The sequence below is a fragment of the Chiloscyllium punctatum genome, chromosome 39, assembly GCF_047496795.1.
Source record: "Chiloscyllium punctatum isolate Juve2018m chromosome 39, sChiPun1.3, whole genome shotgun sequence".
Lineage (NCBI taxonomy): Eukaryota > Metazoa > Chordata > Chondrichthyes > Orectolobiformes > Hemiscylliidae > Chiloscyllium > Chiloscyllium punctatum.
In genome coordinates, this window is record NC_092777.1 from 11,131,384 (window position 1) to 11,148,788 (window position 17,405).

General features: G+C 44.9%; 1 protein-coding gene across 1 annotated transcript; it reads left to right on the plus strand.

The window, feature by feature from the left end:
• Nucleotides 1-5,250: 5,250 nt before the first annotated feature.
• On the plus strand, nt 5,251-16,692 carry mrpl58 (mitochondrial ribosomal protein L58). The gene is made up of 6 exons (XM_072558166.1): nt 5,251-5,427; nt 6,297-6,339; nt 8,219-8,278; nt 9,217-9,299; nt 12,486-12,655; nt 16,491-16,692. Exons 1-6 carry the CDS (start codon nt 5,287-5,289, stop codon nt 16,573-16,575), a joined length of 582 nt encoding a protein of 193 aa, XP_072414267.1. The 5' UTR covers nt 5,251-5,286; the 3' UTR covers nt 16,576-16,692.
• The last annotated feature ends 713 nt before the right edge of the window (nt 16,693-17,405 follow it).

Below are 17,405 nucleotides of genomic sequence, written 5' to 3' on the forward strand. Positions count from 1 at the left end.
TGTATAGGCTTTTGGAATGCTGCTCCTTGTATGATTTTAACATTTGGATTCAGAACTGGCTTGAAGGTAGCAGTGGAGGGTTGCTTTTCAGACTGGAGGCCTATGACCAGCTGTCTGCCACAAGGATCGGTGCTGGGTCCAATGTTTTTCATCATTTTTATAAATTATTTGGATGTGAACATAGGAGGTGTGGTTAGTAAGTTTGCAGATTACACCAAAATTGGAGGTGTAGTGGACAGCGAAGAAGGTTACCTCTGAGTACAACGAGATGTTGATCAGATGGGCAAATGGGCGGCGGAGTAGTAGATGGGGTTTAATTTAGATGAACGTGAGGTGCATTATTTTGGAAAGGCAAATCAAGGCAGGACTTGATACACTGAATGCTAACATCACTGGGGCTGTTGACGAACTGTTATGAAGTTGTAGACGTGTACTGCACCTTTAAGGGAGCTGAAACGTCTGGCTGGCATAGAGTGTGCTGAAATAGTTTTAAATGTAATATTTGGTTGTCAAACAAATAGCTGAAGCTGCGTAGCTATGGTACACAACAAATTCAAATTCGGCAAATCAGTTTAAATTATGCTCCAGACACCAAAATCCAAACGAAGTTGAATTTTACTGTTTTGGATGACATCAAACCAATGAGCTGGTCCGATGTTTTTGGGTTTATAAAATTGGATATTTTGAACAGTTGGAGTGAACAGCAAAGAGCAGCCAAGCTCAACAGACTACCTGCAAAATAGCTCTCTGAAAGGTACCTGTCCAGAAGAAAGTTGTGCAGCAAAAGACCGAAGACGACCTCCAGGAATCTACAAAGGATATTTGACATCTGAAGACAACAACTGGTTTTGAAAATTGATTTGCTGTAAATTTAAGAGGGAATTTATTGGACCAGTATTGTAGAGTGGGAGCTAAAAATAGGTTTAAGAGACAGCAGTTGTAAATAGTTGTTGTCAGATGTTCTCTTTTGGACTTAAAATTGTTAATTTTTTCTTTAGTGATATTTGGGATAGTTCTTTGCTATTCAAAATTTAATAGATTACAGCACGAGGTGAGCTTTTCTGTGTATCTGGTTTAAATTAGCAGATGGAGTTACCCTGTGTTGTAACAGAACAAAGAGACCTTGGAGTACAGGTTCCTTGCAAGTGGAGTCGTAGAGATGTACAGCATGGAAACAGACCCTTCAGTCCAACTCGTCCATGCCAGCCAAACATCTTAAACTAACCTAGTCCCATTTGTCAGCATTTGGCCCATATGCCTCGGAACCCTTCCTATTCGTATACTCATCCAGATGCCTTTTAAATGTTGCAATTGTACCAGCCTTCACCACTTCGTTGGAAGTTCATTCTATACACATACCACCCTCTGTGTGAAAAGGTTGTCCCTTAGGTCTCTTTTATATCTTTCCCCTCTCATCCTAAACCTATGCCCTCTATTTCTGGACTCCCCCACTCTCGGGAAAAGATGTTGTCTATTTATCCTATCCATGCCCCTCGTGATTTTATAAACCTCTATAAAGTACCCCCTCAGCCTCCAACGGTCCAAGGAAAGCAGCCTTAGCTCTATTCAACCTCTCCCTATAACTCAAACCCTCCAACCCTGGCAACATCCTTGTGAATTTTTTGTGAACCCATTCAAGTTTCACAACGCATTTACATGAGAAATTTGTTGGGTCCTACATTGAGTGGGAATTGTAATCTAAACAAAGCATCATCATTTCAATAATCTTCCCATTGCCTGTACTTCACATTGTACTTTTAAGCAGATAAAAGACCACCTCAGTATCTGGGCTGCAGCTAAAGTAGCTACCAGAGCCAGTGAATTCAGAACAGCCACCGATGCTGCGTGATCCACTTTGATTGTGAACTACAGGTGTTGGATAGCTGTTTGAAAGGAAGTTGTAAATCTGAGTAGTTAAGGACAGATGATGAGGAAAGCTTCAGCTTGAGAGAGCAGGAGGACTCTTCACTTGCCGGGGCTGCTTTGGTCAGCGATATCACTCTTTTCCTTTCTCCCACTGACTGGTTAACAGTTGGATTATCCGCAACATCCAACTGATATTGGTAGTAAAAAGAACATAAGCCACTTCACGTATGCATTGAAAAACTCCTGATCATGCCTTTGCTGTCCCCGTCTCCCCAGAATTGCTGTTTGAAGGTCAGTCTATCCAAACAATTGAAGACAAAATTTCAGTAAGAAAAATGTCATGATTCCTATTCTGGCTTGCTGGAAATGTATCCAACTCAGACTGGTTTGCCTCAGCACATACACAATCTCACCTCTTCACTAAGTGTTATATGTTTTCAGGACAGCTGCAATAGAAGATTAACTCCAAACTAAAACCAGTTTATACTGGGAAAAAAATGTTTCCTCATTTCACCTCTGCTTCCTTTCTAAGTCATCTTAAATGTATAACTTTTGGTTACCAATGGAAACAATTTCACCCATTTACAATTTGCAAGGAACAATTTATGAATTAATTTTGAAAATCTCTTTCAGAAGATCGTGTTACTTTTGCTGCATCTGAATTTGATAATTGTGTGAGACAATCTGGCACCAGATTATTCTGAATTGAAATGGCACATTTTTAAAAATAGAATAATGTAACATGCAGAAATGAGAAGGAGCAGTTGCACGCAGGTATGCAGAAAGCTTGCAAAGACAGCTCTCACTCTGTCTTACCCTCTAACAGTGAAAAAGAAACAATCCACAGATACATTGACAATAATTCTAACTCAAGAAATACCTAAGTCCAACTGACCAACTACTGAGTTGAAGATCATGGATTCCCTACAATGTAGAAGCAGACCATTCAGCCCATTAAATTCACACGGATCCTCTAAAGACCATCACACCCAGACCCACCTCTCTACCTTATCCCTGTAACTCTGCATTTCCCATGGCTAATGCACCGAGCCTGCACATTCCTGGACACTTCCACACAATCGCTCAAGTATGGAATGGAACCCAGATCCCTGGCACTGCTCGTTCTCTCGTTCTCGCTCTCTCTCTCTCTCTCTCTCTCGCTCTCTCTCTCTCCCTCCCATACAAATACACACACTGCTTTCACTCCGAGGCTGCGCCCTCAGGTCCAAGTCTCTCCTACTAATGGAAATCACTTCTCCACATCCACTATATCAATGTCTGTCAGTGTACTGTAAGTTTCAATGAGATCCGCCCTTCATTGTTCTAAGCTTTATTGAGGACGGACCTAGTGTCCTCAACTGCTCCTCGTATGACAAGCACTTTATCTAGAGGATCATTCTTGTAAACCTCCTCTGGACCCTCTGTGATGCCAGCACATCCTTCCTTACATACAGGGTCCAAAACAGCTCATAATATTGCAAATGATGTCTGACTGCAGCCTTATACAGCTTCAACAGTACATCTCTGCTCCTGTATCAACCTTCAGAGAATCCTGAACTAATAGCTCCCTCCTTGTCTAACACTGAATGTCCCATGAATTCATACCCATTTCTCCTACACCAATCTTTGAGTCACGTGTTTAATTTTGTTAACCCCGTGTGGGTGTTGGGTAGTAATCCGGAGATTATTACCTTTTTGGTTCTGCTTTTAATTTAGCCCATAGCTGCTCATGTTCCCTCAGCAATACCTCTTTCATCTTTCTACCTATATCATTGAAACCTACGTGAGCCATGGTAACTGGATCTTTCCACTCCCACTGCATGTTCCTCTGCAGCCCAGATGAGATATCCTGAACCTGAGCACTAGGCAGGCAAGGAGGAGAAAGTGAGGACTGCAGAGGCTGGAGACCAGAGTTTAAAAATGTGGTGCTGAAAAAACACAGCAGGCCAGGCAGCATCCGAGGAGCAGGAGAATCAACGTTTTGGGCATAAGCCCTTCTTCAGAAATCACTAGGCAGGCAACACAACCTTTGGGACTCTCGATCCTCGCTGCACAGAACAGTGTCTATTCCCCTGACTGTACTATCCCCAATTACAACTACATTTCTCTTTTCTACCCACTCTTGAATGGCTCCCTGTGCTATGGTCAGTTTGCTCATCCTTCCTGTAGCCCCCACTCTCATCCCCACAGGGAGCAAGAATCTTAAACTTGTTTGACAAGCTCAAGGGCTGAGGCTCCTTCAGCACCATCTCATGATCCTTCTATCTCCCTCGCTCTTATCCACACTCTCCTGTCCGTGAACACTGACCTAATTCAAAGCAGTTAATCTAAGGAACATGACTGCCTTTTGAAACACAGAATCCAGCTAACTCTACCCCTCCTTGATGTGGTACTGTTTTCAAAGATCAGACTGCAGCTTATCAATTCTGAGCTGTTGTGCTCCTTGAATAACCAACACTTGAACAGATGTGGTTACTATGAACAACCATGAGGCTGACCGGTTCAGATATCATACAGGTACAACACATCGCCTGACCTGACATCTTTATTTTAATTATTTGGTTGCTAATTTGATTTTTAAAATTTTCACACTGGTCTTTTAGTTTGTCGTCCATAAGTATTTCCCCTGTTTATCTTCAATCTGAAAGTAACCTATAATAGATAGTCAAATTTGTAGCTATCACCAACAAATGAACTGACCGTTTTCTTGGAATGTCACTTCTGTTCTGGGCTTCAGTAAAGAGGTGATCAGGATTGTCCTGACACTGTGGTCTTTTGTTCTTCCATCCAAATAAATCACTTCACTTTATTAAGGTTTATGTGTAATTGTCAACCCGTTTCACTGCCCTGTTTATGTTCTTGTAAATAAGGAGAATAAAATACACTTTATAAAATTTGGAATACATTGATAGGTAAATAGAGTTCTTTTAACTTTTTTAATTGCTTTCGGTAATGACGTAATTGGATGACACCTTTAAATAATAAAAATATTCACTGCAGCGTATTCACAGAAACACAACAAATGGGAAGAGCTGAACTGTTAATATTTAATAATTGATCCAGTGATTGACTACGAAAGACACCTCGGACCGTTTCGTCGGCCCTTGTTTCAGCCGGAGGATCAAATTGTTAGCCCCAACTAGTGAGATCGTTCGGGCGCCATGTTGTGAAGGTCGGGTCGGGCCGGAGTGTGGGCGCCATGTTGTGAAGGTCGGGTCGGGCCGGAGTGTGGGCGCCATGTTGTGAAGGTCGAGCCGGGCCGGAGTGTGGGCTCCGTGTTGTGAAGGTCGGGTCGGGCCGGAGTGTGGGCGCCATGTTGTGAAGGTCGGGTCGGGCCGGAGTGTGGGCGCCATGTTGTGAAGGTCGGGTCGGGCCGGAGTGTGGGCGCCATGTTGTGAAGGTCGAGCCGGAGTGGGTGTCATGTCGGGAGCCGGGAGTCGGTTGTTGAGAGTTTCAGGCGCTGTTGTGCGCTCCGGGCCCGGGCTGCTCCAGCGTCAATACCGCAGCGTTTACAATTTGGAGGCGCTTTACCCGAACAGCAGAGCAGATTATAAGGGCCAGGTGCGAGCGGTGGAGGGAAGCTGATCGGCCTCTGAAGTCCTCACTCCGCGGCCTGTCTCCCCCACCCCCCCCCCCCCCGCCAGATGTGACAGGGACCCGGGGACACAGCTGTACCCCCCCACTCCCCCCCCCCACTCCGCCCACCCCCCCCCACCCCCCCCACCTCCCCCACCCCCCCCACCCCCCCCACCCCCCCCACTCCCCCCACCCCCCACTTCATCCACCCCCCCCACTCCCCCCACTCCCCCACCCCCCACTTCATCCACCCCCCCCCACCCCCCCCACCCCCCCCCCCACTCCCTCCACCCCCCCCCCCACTCCCTCCACCCCCCCCCCCACTCCCTCCACCCCCACCACTCTCTCCACCCCCCCCACCCACTCCCTCCTCTTGATGTGTGTAAAGAATGAGCTGCCAGAGGAAGTGGTGGAGGCTGGTACAATTACAACATTTAAAAGGCATCAGGATGGGTTCATGAATAGGAAGCAGGTAGAGGGATATGGGCCAAATGCTGGCAAATGGTATGAGATTAATTTAGGATATCCAGTCAGTTTGGACAAGTTGGGCCAAAGGGGTCTGTTCCCATGCTGTACAGGTGTATGACTCTGTGCTACTATTTCCCACCCTCTAACCAAGATTTTGACCATCTGACCTAATAACTCTTCTTATGGTTTGGTATCACATTAGTTCATGTTGTAAAGATATTCCATCACACTGGGTGAAGTTGGTCACCACAGCGACTTTTCTGTTGAGGTTTAATTTTATTAAAATAGGTGCCCTGTGTCATTTACATAACTGTGAGTCTCATTACTCTGTGATGTGTTGTGTTGTGAAACATAACTCTGTAAAATGCTTCTGGTTTCCTTTGTAGGAGGGAGCACAACAGAATACCTCCAGCACAGATATACCTATAGGTATGTGAAATAGTAAATGGTATTTGTGAATAATTCAAAATATCAACCCTGAAAGGGTGATTTCTGAGATGATATCTCTGGGTTATAGTGAAACAGTTTAGAACAAGTAATCCAGAACATTCAATTAAATTGTACAAAAAGGAGAGAGGGACATCAGTTCAAACTCATTAAAGATATATTTTGAACTGAAACGCAGACACTGATTAGCTTGTGGACTTTTAAAATAGTGTATTCTTTCATGGGAGGTGGGTGTTTCTGACAATTATTGTTGTTGAACTGAATGGCTTGCTAGGGCTAAGAGTGAATCCCATTGTTGTGGGTCAGCACTCTCACATAGGCCAAGGAGAACAGATTTCCTTTCCTGAAGGATGTTCGTGAACCAAATGTTGCCTTTTCGCTGGTTCTTTTCTGATGTTCTGACTTCACATTGTCCTCCAATTCTCTGGTAAAACTTTACCTGCATTTTCTCTCGCACCTCAGCCCTGATCATGCTGCAAACCTTTCACCTTATTCCTGATGTTATATTGGAGTAGGAAATAAGTACTTGTTTTTATATGACACTTTTCGTGACCACTGGGCATCTCAAAGCCAACGAAGAACTTCTAAAAGTGAGCGACACGGTGGCACAGTGGTTAGCACTGTTGCCTCACAGCGCCAGTGTGGAGTTTGCACATTCTCCCCGTGTCTGCGCTGGTTTCCTCCGGGTGCTCCGGTTTCCTCCCGCACTCCAAAGATGTGCAGGTCAGGTGAATTGGCCACGCTAAATTGTCCATAGTGTTAGGTAAGGGGTAAATGTAGGGGTATGGGTGGGTTGCGCTTCGGTGGGTCGGTGTGGACTTGTTGGGCCGAAGGGCCTGTTTCCACACTGTAAGTAATCTAAAGTAATCTAATCTAATCTAAAAAAAAGTGTAGGGAGCATGCTGATTAATTTATGCACAGCAAAATCCCACAAATAAGAGTGTGGTAATAACAAGATAATGTTTGTTTGTGATGTTGAATGAGGGTTAAATATTGGCGAGGACATTGCTCTTCATCAAATTAAGGTGATTGGACCTTCACATCAACCTGACCAGGCAGTGGGGGGGGGGGGGGGGGGGTCTCAGTGAAAGGTGCTGCTGTAGGATATCAGCCTTGGATTTTATACTGAAGCCCTGAAACTGTGATTTCCTGGTGCACAGGTGGGGTTGCTGTGTACCAAACCAGAGCTGACCTGGCCGAGATTTTATCCCCAAATCTGGCAAGTATTGCTCCCTCTCCCGATTGTCTCACACTTCAGCATCTGTTTTCACTCCCTTTTCTGATGAAGCTCTGACTCAGCTGCTGTAACCAGGGTGTGGGACAATCTGAGAGCGAGAAGGGCCTCTCAAGGTGGTGAGGGCTTTCCAGGGATGAAACAAAGGGGTGGAATAGAATTGGGGTGGGTGAGGAGTTAGGAAAGTGCTTCCTTGGTAAGGAATTGGGAGGAAGCAGTAGGTGTCACAGGTGGTCCTAGGTTAGATTGGGTATCAGCTGAGGCCTAGGTCACTTACAAGGTTCCAAGCACTGTGCACTAGCACACGATTCACCATTAAGGGCATCACACTTGAGCCCATGCCAATCTGACACTTAAGAACTCACCCATGTTCACTGTCCGACTTTGATTGTCCCTCTGTACTAGCCCATAATGACCTTGTCCTTGTCTGTATCCCTCCACCATCACTGTACCTGGATGACATGTTCAGTGTCCCACACTGTGGTTACTGTCTTTCTATCACATCGATGTTTGAAGCTGCCAACAGATGCTTAGGTGTGAGGTTCTTGTGCTACCATCAGTCTGCAGTTTCTGTTTGGATTGTGATCAGCTTGGACCCTCACTGTTGGTAATTTGTTTTGTCCTCAGACCGACTCACAGTGACCTACTGTCGGAGTAGTGGCCCTGGGGGACAGAACGTCAACAAGGGTGAGGAGACCGTTTGCTCAATAACATTTGATCTTCCTACTCTCACTGGCTACAGCTCACCATCGCCTCACCTCAGTGCTGTGTGACCCTCATCTGAGGGGATTCACCTCCAGTTCAACCGGAAGTGACAATATATTGAGTTGTATCCTGTTGTCCTCTGGAATCCCAACTGGTTGCTTGGGGAGTTTAATGGATCATGATCAGGAGCTTGAGTCCTGGCTGTTTTTCAGTTCTCTGCCCACCCAGGCACTTGGTCTGATTCTGATCCAGATGAGCAGCAGGGCTGACCACCCAGGACACATCTGGCCTGCCAGTATCACTGGGAACAACACCCATGGGGGTTGTATGAGGGGTGAATGACCATCATGAGGGGTATGGGAGACACTGTCCCTCTGGAAGGGTAAAGGAGGTGCAGCCCATCAAGAGGGGACAAAGGAGAATGCTATCCCTCGGGAGGTGCTGACGCTCAGGGGGAGGGGTACTGGAGGTGCTGACCCTCAGGGGGAGGGGTACGGGAGGTGCAGACCCTCAGGGGGAGGGGTACGGAGGTGCTGACCCTCGGGGAGGGGTACGGGAGGAGCTGTCCCTCGGGGGAGGGGTACGGGAGGAGCTGTCCCTCCGGGGGAGGGGTACGGGAGGAGCTGTCCCTCGGGGGGAGGGGTACGGGAGGAGCTGTCCCTCGGGGGGAGGGGTACGGGAGGAGCTGTCCCTCGGGGGGAGGGGCACGGGAGGAGCTGTCCCTCGGGGGAGGGGTACGGGAGGTGCTGACCCTGGGGAGGGGTATGTGGGTGCTGTCCTTTGGGAAGGGTTTGGGTGACACTGTCCCTTGGGACAGGGTTGGGTTTCTTGTCTCTCAGGGGTGTACTATGTCTAGTTGGAGTGCTCTTTGTGCTGGGTGTGAGTGAGTGATGGATGCTACGCTGGTTCTGTTGTTACAGTGAACACCAAGGCAGAAGTAAGGTTCCATGTAGCGACAGCTGACTGGCTCTCTGAGGATGTGCGGAGCACAATCACTGCCAAGGTGAGCCTTTCTGCTCAGTGACAGCCAACAGTAAAGAGTGGTCGGATCATAGAGCCCTTCTGTATTACTCACTCCCTCTCCCTCTCCTCCTGACTGAGGCATGTAATCCTCCCTTTATACATTGTCTCAGTCTGAAAAACAACTATTCATCACGGCAGGGACTCCTCACTTAAAGCTGCGGCCCTCTTCCTGAAAATTACCAAATGAAGTGAAATGAATTAAAGTTAATCACTGGTGCTTATAAGAATTAATGTTAAAGCTGGAATTCACATCCTTCAAATGTTTCATGCCTGGGAAAGTTGATGTACAGATTTAAATACTGTATTGTCAATGTGCTGTACACTGTGTTCCTGCAAATTAAAAAAAAACACTACATCTAAAGGAAATACAGAGTACAATCCAATACAGTCAATGATAAAACTCAGCTCTGTGCAGTGACCAAGTTTGATTAGTGCTGCAATCCCACGCTGTCATTGCAAGGGGAGCAAGGGAAAGAGGGAAGAGCTGAAGATATTCCTTGTGGTGGCAGTGGTCATTGGGGTCTTTGAAGTAATAATGGAATGGGAACAGAAGCTGGGGCTGGAGAAAGGCTTCAGCACAGCGAGCTGAGGCAAGAGGCGCTTCAGAATAAGGGCATGAGCAGGCACAGGACAAACATTGTGCGCTACAGAATTGACTGTGACTGTTAGACTGCAGTGGACAATAGTGAAAGAATCTGTGTGTTCTTTATTTTATGGAAAACCTTACAAGGGAAGTGACATTAATTGAATCAATGTTAAGAAGCGTTACAACTTACCTGGGAAGAGGGTGCTGGTAATGGTGCCCCACTGTTCCACAATGTAACAAATCCCAATTAACCCACCAGGGTGACTAATCTGTCAGACTGACTGCTGTCAGGACAAAAGCACCAGCTTGACTGATTGACAGAAAATATTTATACTTACTGAAGTGCACTTAACTTTAACAAATATTGCAATAAATAAAGAGTTTCTAATCAATTAGGAAACAAAAGTAGGCCATTCAGTATTTGAACTAGGAGAAAATGAGGACTGCAGATGTTGGAGATTAGAGTTGAGAGTGTGGTGCTGGAAAAGCACAGCAGGTCAGGCAGCATTTGAGGAACAGGAGAATTGACATTTCGGGCAATGGCCCTTCATTCAGTATTTGAGCCTGCCCTGTCATCTAATATGATAAATAATCAAATCATTAAATATCTTTTACACAGTCCATCCCCAATAGCTCTTTACATCATTGATTATCAGAAAGTTATCAATCTCTACTTTGAATGTACTCAAAGACTGAGCTTCCACAGTCCTCTGGGATAGAGAATTCCAAAGATTTCCCACCTTCTAAGTTTTCTAAACAAAAATCTCCTCATTTTGTTCTAAATGGTGTAACCTCCTATTTTGAAATTGTGGTTCCTGGTTCCAGACTCCCCAGTCTTGGGGAGCATTTTACCTGCATCGACCATGTGTGTCCCTTTAAGTATTTTGTAGGTTTCAATTAGATCACCTCTGATTCTTCTAAACTCTAGAGAATACAAGCCCAGTTTGCCCAATCACTCTTCTCAGGACAGTCCCACCATCCCAAGAACAAATTTGGTGAACCTTCATTGCACTTCCCCCTACGGCAGTAATATTTTCCCTGAAAGAAGGAGACCAAAATTTCACACAACACTGCTGGTCTGGTCTGGTCTAACCAAGCTTCTGCTTAAGTTTTCTGTACTCCTGTACTCAAATCCTCTTGCAAAAAAAGGCAAATTCCACTTGCCTTGTTAATAGTTTACTGCACCTGCATGTTAGTCTTTAGTGACTTATCGAGAAGGACATTTAGCTCCCTTTCTGCATCTATACTTTCCAACTTGTTACCATTTAATAAATACTCTGCACATCTATTCTTCCGACCAAAATGGATAACCTCACATTTTCCCATATTATGGAATTGAATTTTGGTTTTATAGCCAAAGGAATAGAATATAAAGGTAAGGAAGTATTGTTGCAGCTACACAAGGCATTAGTGAGACAGCACATGGAATTTTGTGCACAGTTTTGGTCCCCTTATTTGAGGAAAGATGTAGTGGCATTGGAGGCAGTTCAGAGGAAGTTCATTAGATTGATCCCAGAGATTTAAGTAAGAGGAGAGATTGAACAGTTTAGGCCTAAACTCTCTGGAATTTGGAAGAGTGAGAGGAGATCTAGATTAGATTATTTACAGTATGGAAACAGGCCCTTCGGCCCAACAAGTCCACACTGACCCTCCGAAGGCCAACCCATCCAGAATCATTCCCCTACATTTACCCCTGACAAGTGCACCTAACACTACGGGCAATTTGCTATGGCCAATTCACCTGACCTACACATCTTTGGATTGTGGGAGGAAACTGGAGCACCCGGAGGAAACCCACACAGAAACGAGGAGAATGTGCAAACTCCACACAGACAGTTGCCCAAGGCAGGAATTGAACCTGGGCCCCTGGTGCTGTGAGGCAGCAGCGCTAACCACTGAGTCACCGTGCTGCCTTAATCTAATTGAGGTACTCAGGATGATATAAGGTTTGGATAAAATAGACATGGAGCGGATGCTTCCTCTAGGTCGAGAGGCCATAAATTTAGGATAAGGGGTAGCAAGTTTAAAACAGAGTTGGGGAGAAACGACTTCTCCCAAAGGATTGTAAATCTGTGGAATTCACTACCCCAATCTGCGGTGGACACTGGGACAGTGAGTAAATTTAAGGAGGAGTTTGACAGATTTTAAATTGGTAATTAATGGAGAGAAGGCAGGAGAAGGGGGTTGAAGAGCATATCAGCCATGATCGAATGGTGGAGCAGACTCGATGGGCCGAATGGCCTAATTTTGTTCCTGTTTCTAATTAATTTATTATATTACAACTGACATGTTCTTGCCCATTCACTAAACCTGTCCATATCCTCCTTAAGGGGCTGAACATCTTCCTCACAAACACATTGCCACTTTGCTTCATATCATCTGCAGATTCTAAACGTTACATTTAGCCATAGCCTCCAAATTCCTGATATATTTTTGTGTACAGCTGGTGTCTCAAGTACTATGTACCTTAAACTACATTCTTTAAAAATCCCAAATACATGCAAACACACAATCATGGCTAAGACAGACAATTTGACACATTATCTTTCAGTGCTTCATCCTTTCTTTTCCTCTCATCAGTACCAGAACAGAATTAATCGGGCAGGGCAGCTGATTGTCACTTCGGAAGTCAGCAGGTACCAGATGAAGAACCTTGCTGATTGTCTGCAGAAGATTCGGAACATAGTGGCAGCAGCAAGTCAGCAACCCAAGCAACCATCCAAAGAGGATGCTGAGACTCGGAGAATGAGGTGATGGTTTAAAAACCGAGGGGTGCATGTTTGCTCGGAACCCTCTTGAGGCTGTCTCCTTTCTGGCTGTGAAGTCTCATCCTGCTCATCTCTGAGGCAGAACATCTGCTTTCAAGGTCCCACAGTAGGGTACAAAATCCTGGCTGAGCTCCAGTGCAGTATGGAGAAAATGCCACACTGTCAGAGGTCCCACTGCAATATTCAGGGGACTGCCACACTGTCGGTGGTCCTATTGTGGTATTGATAGAATGCCACATTGTCATACGTTCCACACCTCGAATAAGTCATTAAAACAAGGCCTTGTCTCCCCTCACACCAGGCAAGTGTAAAACATCCCATATTTTTATTTTGAAGAAGAGCAGGGGAGATCTCCCCAGTGTTCTGGCCTAAAAAGAAATCACAAGATTATCTGACCATATAAAGTCATAGAGATGTACACCACAGAAACACACCCTTAAGTCCAACCTGTCTATGCCAACCAGATATCCTAACCTAATCATTTGCCATCACTTGGCCCATATCCCTCTATTCCTATTTGTATACCCATCTAGATGCCTTTTTAATATCATAATTGTACCAGCCTCCACCACTTCCTCTAGCGCTCATTCCGTACACCTACCACCCTCTGTGTGAAAACGTTGCCCCTGAGGTCTCTTTTATATCTTTCCCCTCTCATCTTAAACCTATGTCCTCTAGTTCTGGATCCCCCACACTAGGGAACATACCGTGTCTATTTATCCTATCAATGCCCTCATGATTTTATACACCTGTATAAAGTCACCCCCCCAGCCTTTGACACTCCAGGGAAAACAGCCCCAGCCTGTTCAGCCTCTCCCTCGAGCTCAAATCCTCCAACCTGGCAACATCCTTGTAAATCTTTTCTGAACCCTTTCAAGTTTCACAACATCTTTCCGATAGGAAGGAGACCAGAATTGCACGCAATATTCCAACAGTAGCCTAACCAATGTCCTATACAGCCGCAACATGACCTCCCAACTCATGTACTCAATACTCTGACCAATAAAGGAAAGCATACCAAACACCTTCTTCACTATCCTATCTACCTGCGACTCCACTTTCAAGGAGCTATGAATCTGCAGTTTAAGGTCTCTTTGTTCACCAACACTCCCCATGACCTTACCATTAAGTGTATAAGTCCTGCCCTGATTTGTCTTTCCAAAATGCAGCACCTCACATTTATCTAAATTAGACTCCATCTGCCACTCCTCAGCCCATTGGCCCATCTGATCAAGATCCCATTGTACTCCAGTAACTTTCTTTGCTGTCCATTACACCTGAAAATGTGTTGCTGGAAAAGCGCAGCAGGTCAGGCAGCATCCAAGGAGCAGGAGAATCAACGTTTCGGGCATGAGCCCTTCTTCAGGAAATTCCTGAAGAAGGGCTCATGCCCGAAATGTCGATTCTCCTGCGCCTTGGATGCTGCCTGACCTGCTGCGCTTTTCCAGCAACACATTTTCAGCTCTGATCTCCAGCATCTGCAGTCCTCACTTTCTGCTGTCCATTACACCTCCAATTTTGGTGTAATCTCCAAACTTACTAACTATACCTCCTATGTTCACATCCAAATCATTTATATAAATGATGAAAAGCAGTGGACCCAGCATCAATCCTTGTGGCACTCCACAGGCCTCCAGTCTGAAAAGCAACCCTCCACCACCACCCTCTGTCTTCTACTTTTGAGCCAGTTCTGTATCCAAATGGCTAGTTCTCCCTGTATTCCGTGAGATCTAATCTTGCTCACCAGTCTCCCATGGGGAACCTTGTTGAATGCCTTATTGAAGTCCATATAGATCACGTCTACTGCTCTGCCCTCATCAATCCTCTTTGTTACTTCTTCAAAAAACAGAATCAAATTTGTGAGACATGATTTCCCATGCACAAAACCATGTTGATTATCCCTAATCAGTCCTTGCCTTTCCAAATACATGTAAATCCTGTCCCTCAGGATTCCCTCTAACAACTTCCCCACCACCGACACCAGGCTCACTGGTCTATAGTTCCCTGGCTTGTCTTTACCACCTTTCTTAAACAGTGGCACCACGTTTGCCAACATCCAGTCTTCCAGCACCTCACCTGTGACTATCGATGATTCAAATATCTCAGCAAGGGGTCCAGCAATCACTTCCCTAACTTCCCACAGAGCTTTAGGGTACACCTGCTCAGTTCCTGGGGATTTATTCATCTTTAGGCGTTTTAAGACATCCAGCACCACCCCTTCTGTAATGTGGACGGTTTTCAAGATGTCACCATCTATTTTCCCACTCCATATCCTTTTCCACAGTAAATACTGATGCAAGTTACTCGTTTAGTATCACCCCCATCTCCTGCGGTTGCACACATAGGCTGCCTTGCTGATCTATTCTCTCCCTAATTACCCTTTTGTCTTTAATGTATTTATAGAATCCCTTTGGATTTTCCTTAACCCTATTTGCCAAAGCTACCTCATGTCCCCTCTTTTCCTCCTGATTTCCCTCTTAAGTATACACCTAGTACACTCAATCTCTATTGTCTATACCTGACATATGCTTCCTTCTTTTTTTAAACAAAACCTCAATTTCTCTAGTCATCCAGCATTCCCTACACCTACCAGCCTTGCCTTTCACCCTAACAGAAATACATTGTCTCTGGACTCTCGTTATCTTATTCTTAAAGGCTTCCCATTTTCCAGCATCCCTTTACCTGCGAACATCTGCTCTCAATCAGCTTTTGAAAGTTCTTGCCTAATACTGTCAAAATTGGTCTTCCTCCAACTTAGAATTTCTAGTAGGTACAGCCATACACTGAATCAGACAATTTTCATGTACACACCTTGTAACACTGTGGCACTCCCAGTTAAAATCTGGGAGTGGGGGGTCTATAATACAATCCCAATAAGGTGATCATCCTTTTCTTATTTCTTACTTTCACACAAATAACTTCCCTGAATGTATTTCCTGGAATACCCTCCCTCAGCACAGCTGTAATGCTATCCCTTTTCAAAAATGCCACTCCCCTCCTCTCTTGCCTCCCTTTCTATCCTTCCTGTAGCATTTGTATCCTGGAACATTAAGCTGCCAGTCCTGTCCATCCCTGAGCCATGTTTCTGTAATTGCTATGATATCCCAGTCCCATGTTCCTAACCATGCCCTGAGTTCATCTGCCTTCCCTGTTAGGCCCCTTGCATTGAAATAAATGCAGTTTTAACTTATCAATCCTACCTCATTTTCTGCTTTGTTCCTGACTGTTTGTCAAGCTCCATTTCCCAACTGTACTGTCTCAGATTGATGTCTATAATTGTGGGATCTTGCTGTGCACCCATACATTACTGTGTTTTCTGCATTACACAACTTCCTGGATTTCAATAAATGATCAAAGCTATTTTATTGCTTGGAAAGTTCTTTTTAGCTTTCTGAGGTCATGGAAGGTGCTGTGTAAGTGTAATTTCTTCAACGTAAATGTTCAAAGACAGTATCTTAAAGAGAGGTCTCACTCCATTGGAAGTTTTTTTTTAAAAGGTCCCCCCTCGGCATTCAGTGCACATTGATAGCTGAGTGCCATGTGCTTTGAAGGTTCATTTGGTACTACCACTGTGGACTTTGTCACAGTGTAAAGGACTTATAGGTGATGCATAATCAGCTGCAAGACTAGCTTAAAAGTTCTTCCCTGACTCAGTGTTCAGGTTCAATGCATGAAGACTGGTTCTGTGGAACCTGTCCCAAGCTGAGCAGCTTCCTCCCCCATCCACATAGGCCAGTACCTAGCCAGATAAAGGAGGTTAGCAATGGGCTTGAGGGAAAATACACAGGCTTTGCTGACAAATTGTGATGATTCCCAGGGTGGAGAATATGCAACGAGAACGGCTACGGCAGAAGAGGATTCAATCTACCATCAAAAGAGACCGACGCATGGGATTTGACTGACCAGATAGTCGCCAATCAACAACATTTGTGAACCTTATAGGGGTGGAGGGTCCGCTCAATCATTATCTCTACTGATTTGTACAAAACATAAATTAATAAAATTGCTGCAAGACTCCAGTCATTGTGCTTTGCTCTTTACATTAGTGAGGCATTGGTGAAGGACTGTTCTCTTTTAGAGATCTAAATGACATGGTTCCCTGTTAAAGGGTCTGAACCTCAGCTTAACAATTTAGTGTTTGATGGAGTGTGACAGGGCAGTGTTCTTGGGTGTGCAAGGCAGTGCTGAAGACACTTGTTACTCTTGGTAATAGTGAATGCTCTGTGCTCCCTCTATCACTGAAAATTCAGTTTTAGAAATCCCAGATGACACACATTTGAGCAGGTCAGGAGTAAGAGCATGTTGAAGAACATATTGCACCCAAAAGAGAGTTTAGTTGGGTGATTGGGGGTTTCAGTTTTACAAGACATTAAAAGCAGCACTTCAAATGGGTGAAGTGATTTTTTTAAAGAACTAAGCCATGGCAATTATAAGGAATGGAAGATTCAAGATGAATATTGAATCTATCCAGGGACCTCAATAGTTAGGTTTGTGTGCAGTTTTCAGCTCAGTGTGATAGGATGAGTATTGATGAAGAGGGCACGGCACAAATTCATTGATAGTTTGAGACTGAATTGCAGCTTCAGACCTAATCCAGATTTCCTGCTTACAGGTCTGGGCTTCACAATTCACCATCTGAGTTAGGGATTTAAACAGAGACCATATCAACTATAGGATTAAGTAGTATGCATGTGGAGCATTTATATTAGAGGCCTGGTTTTATCAAATTGCC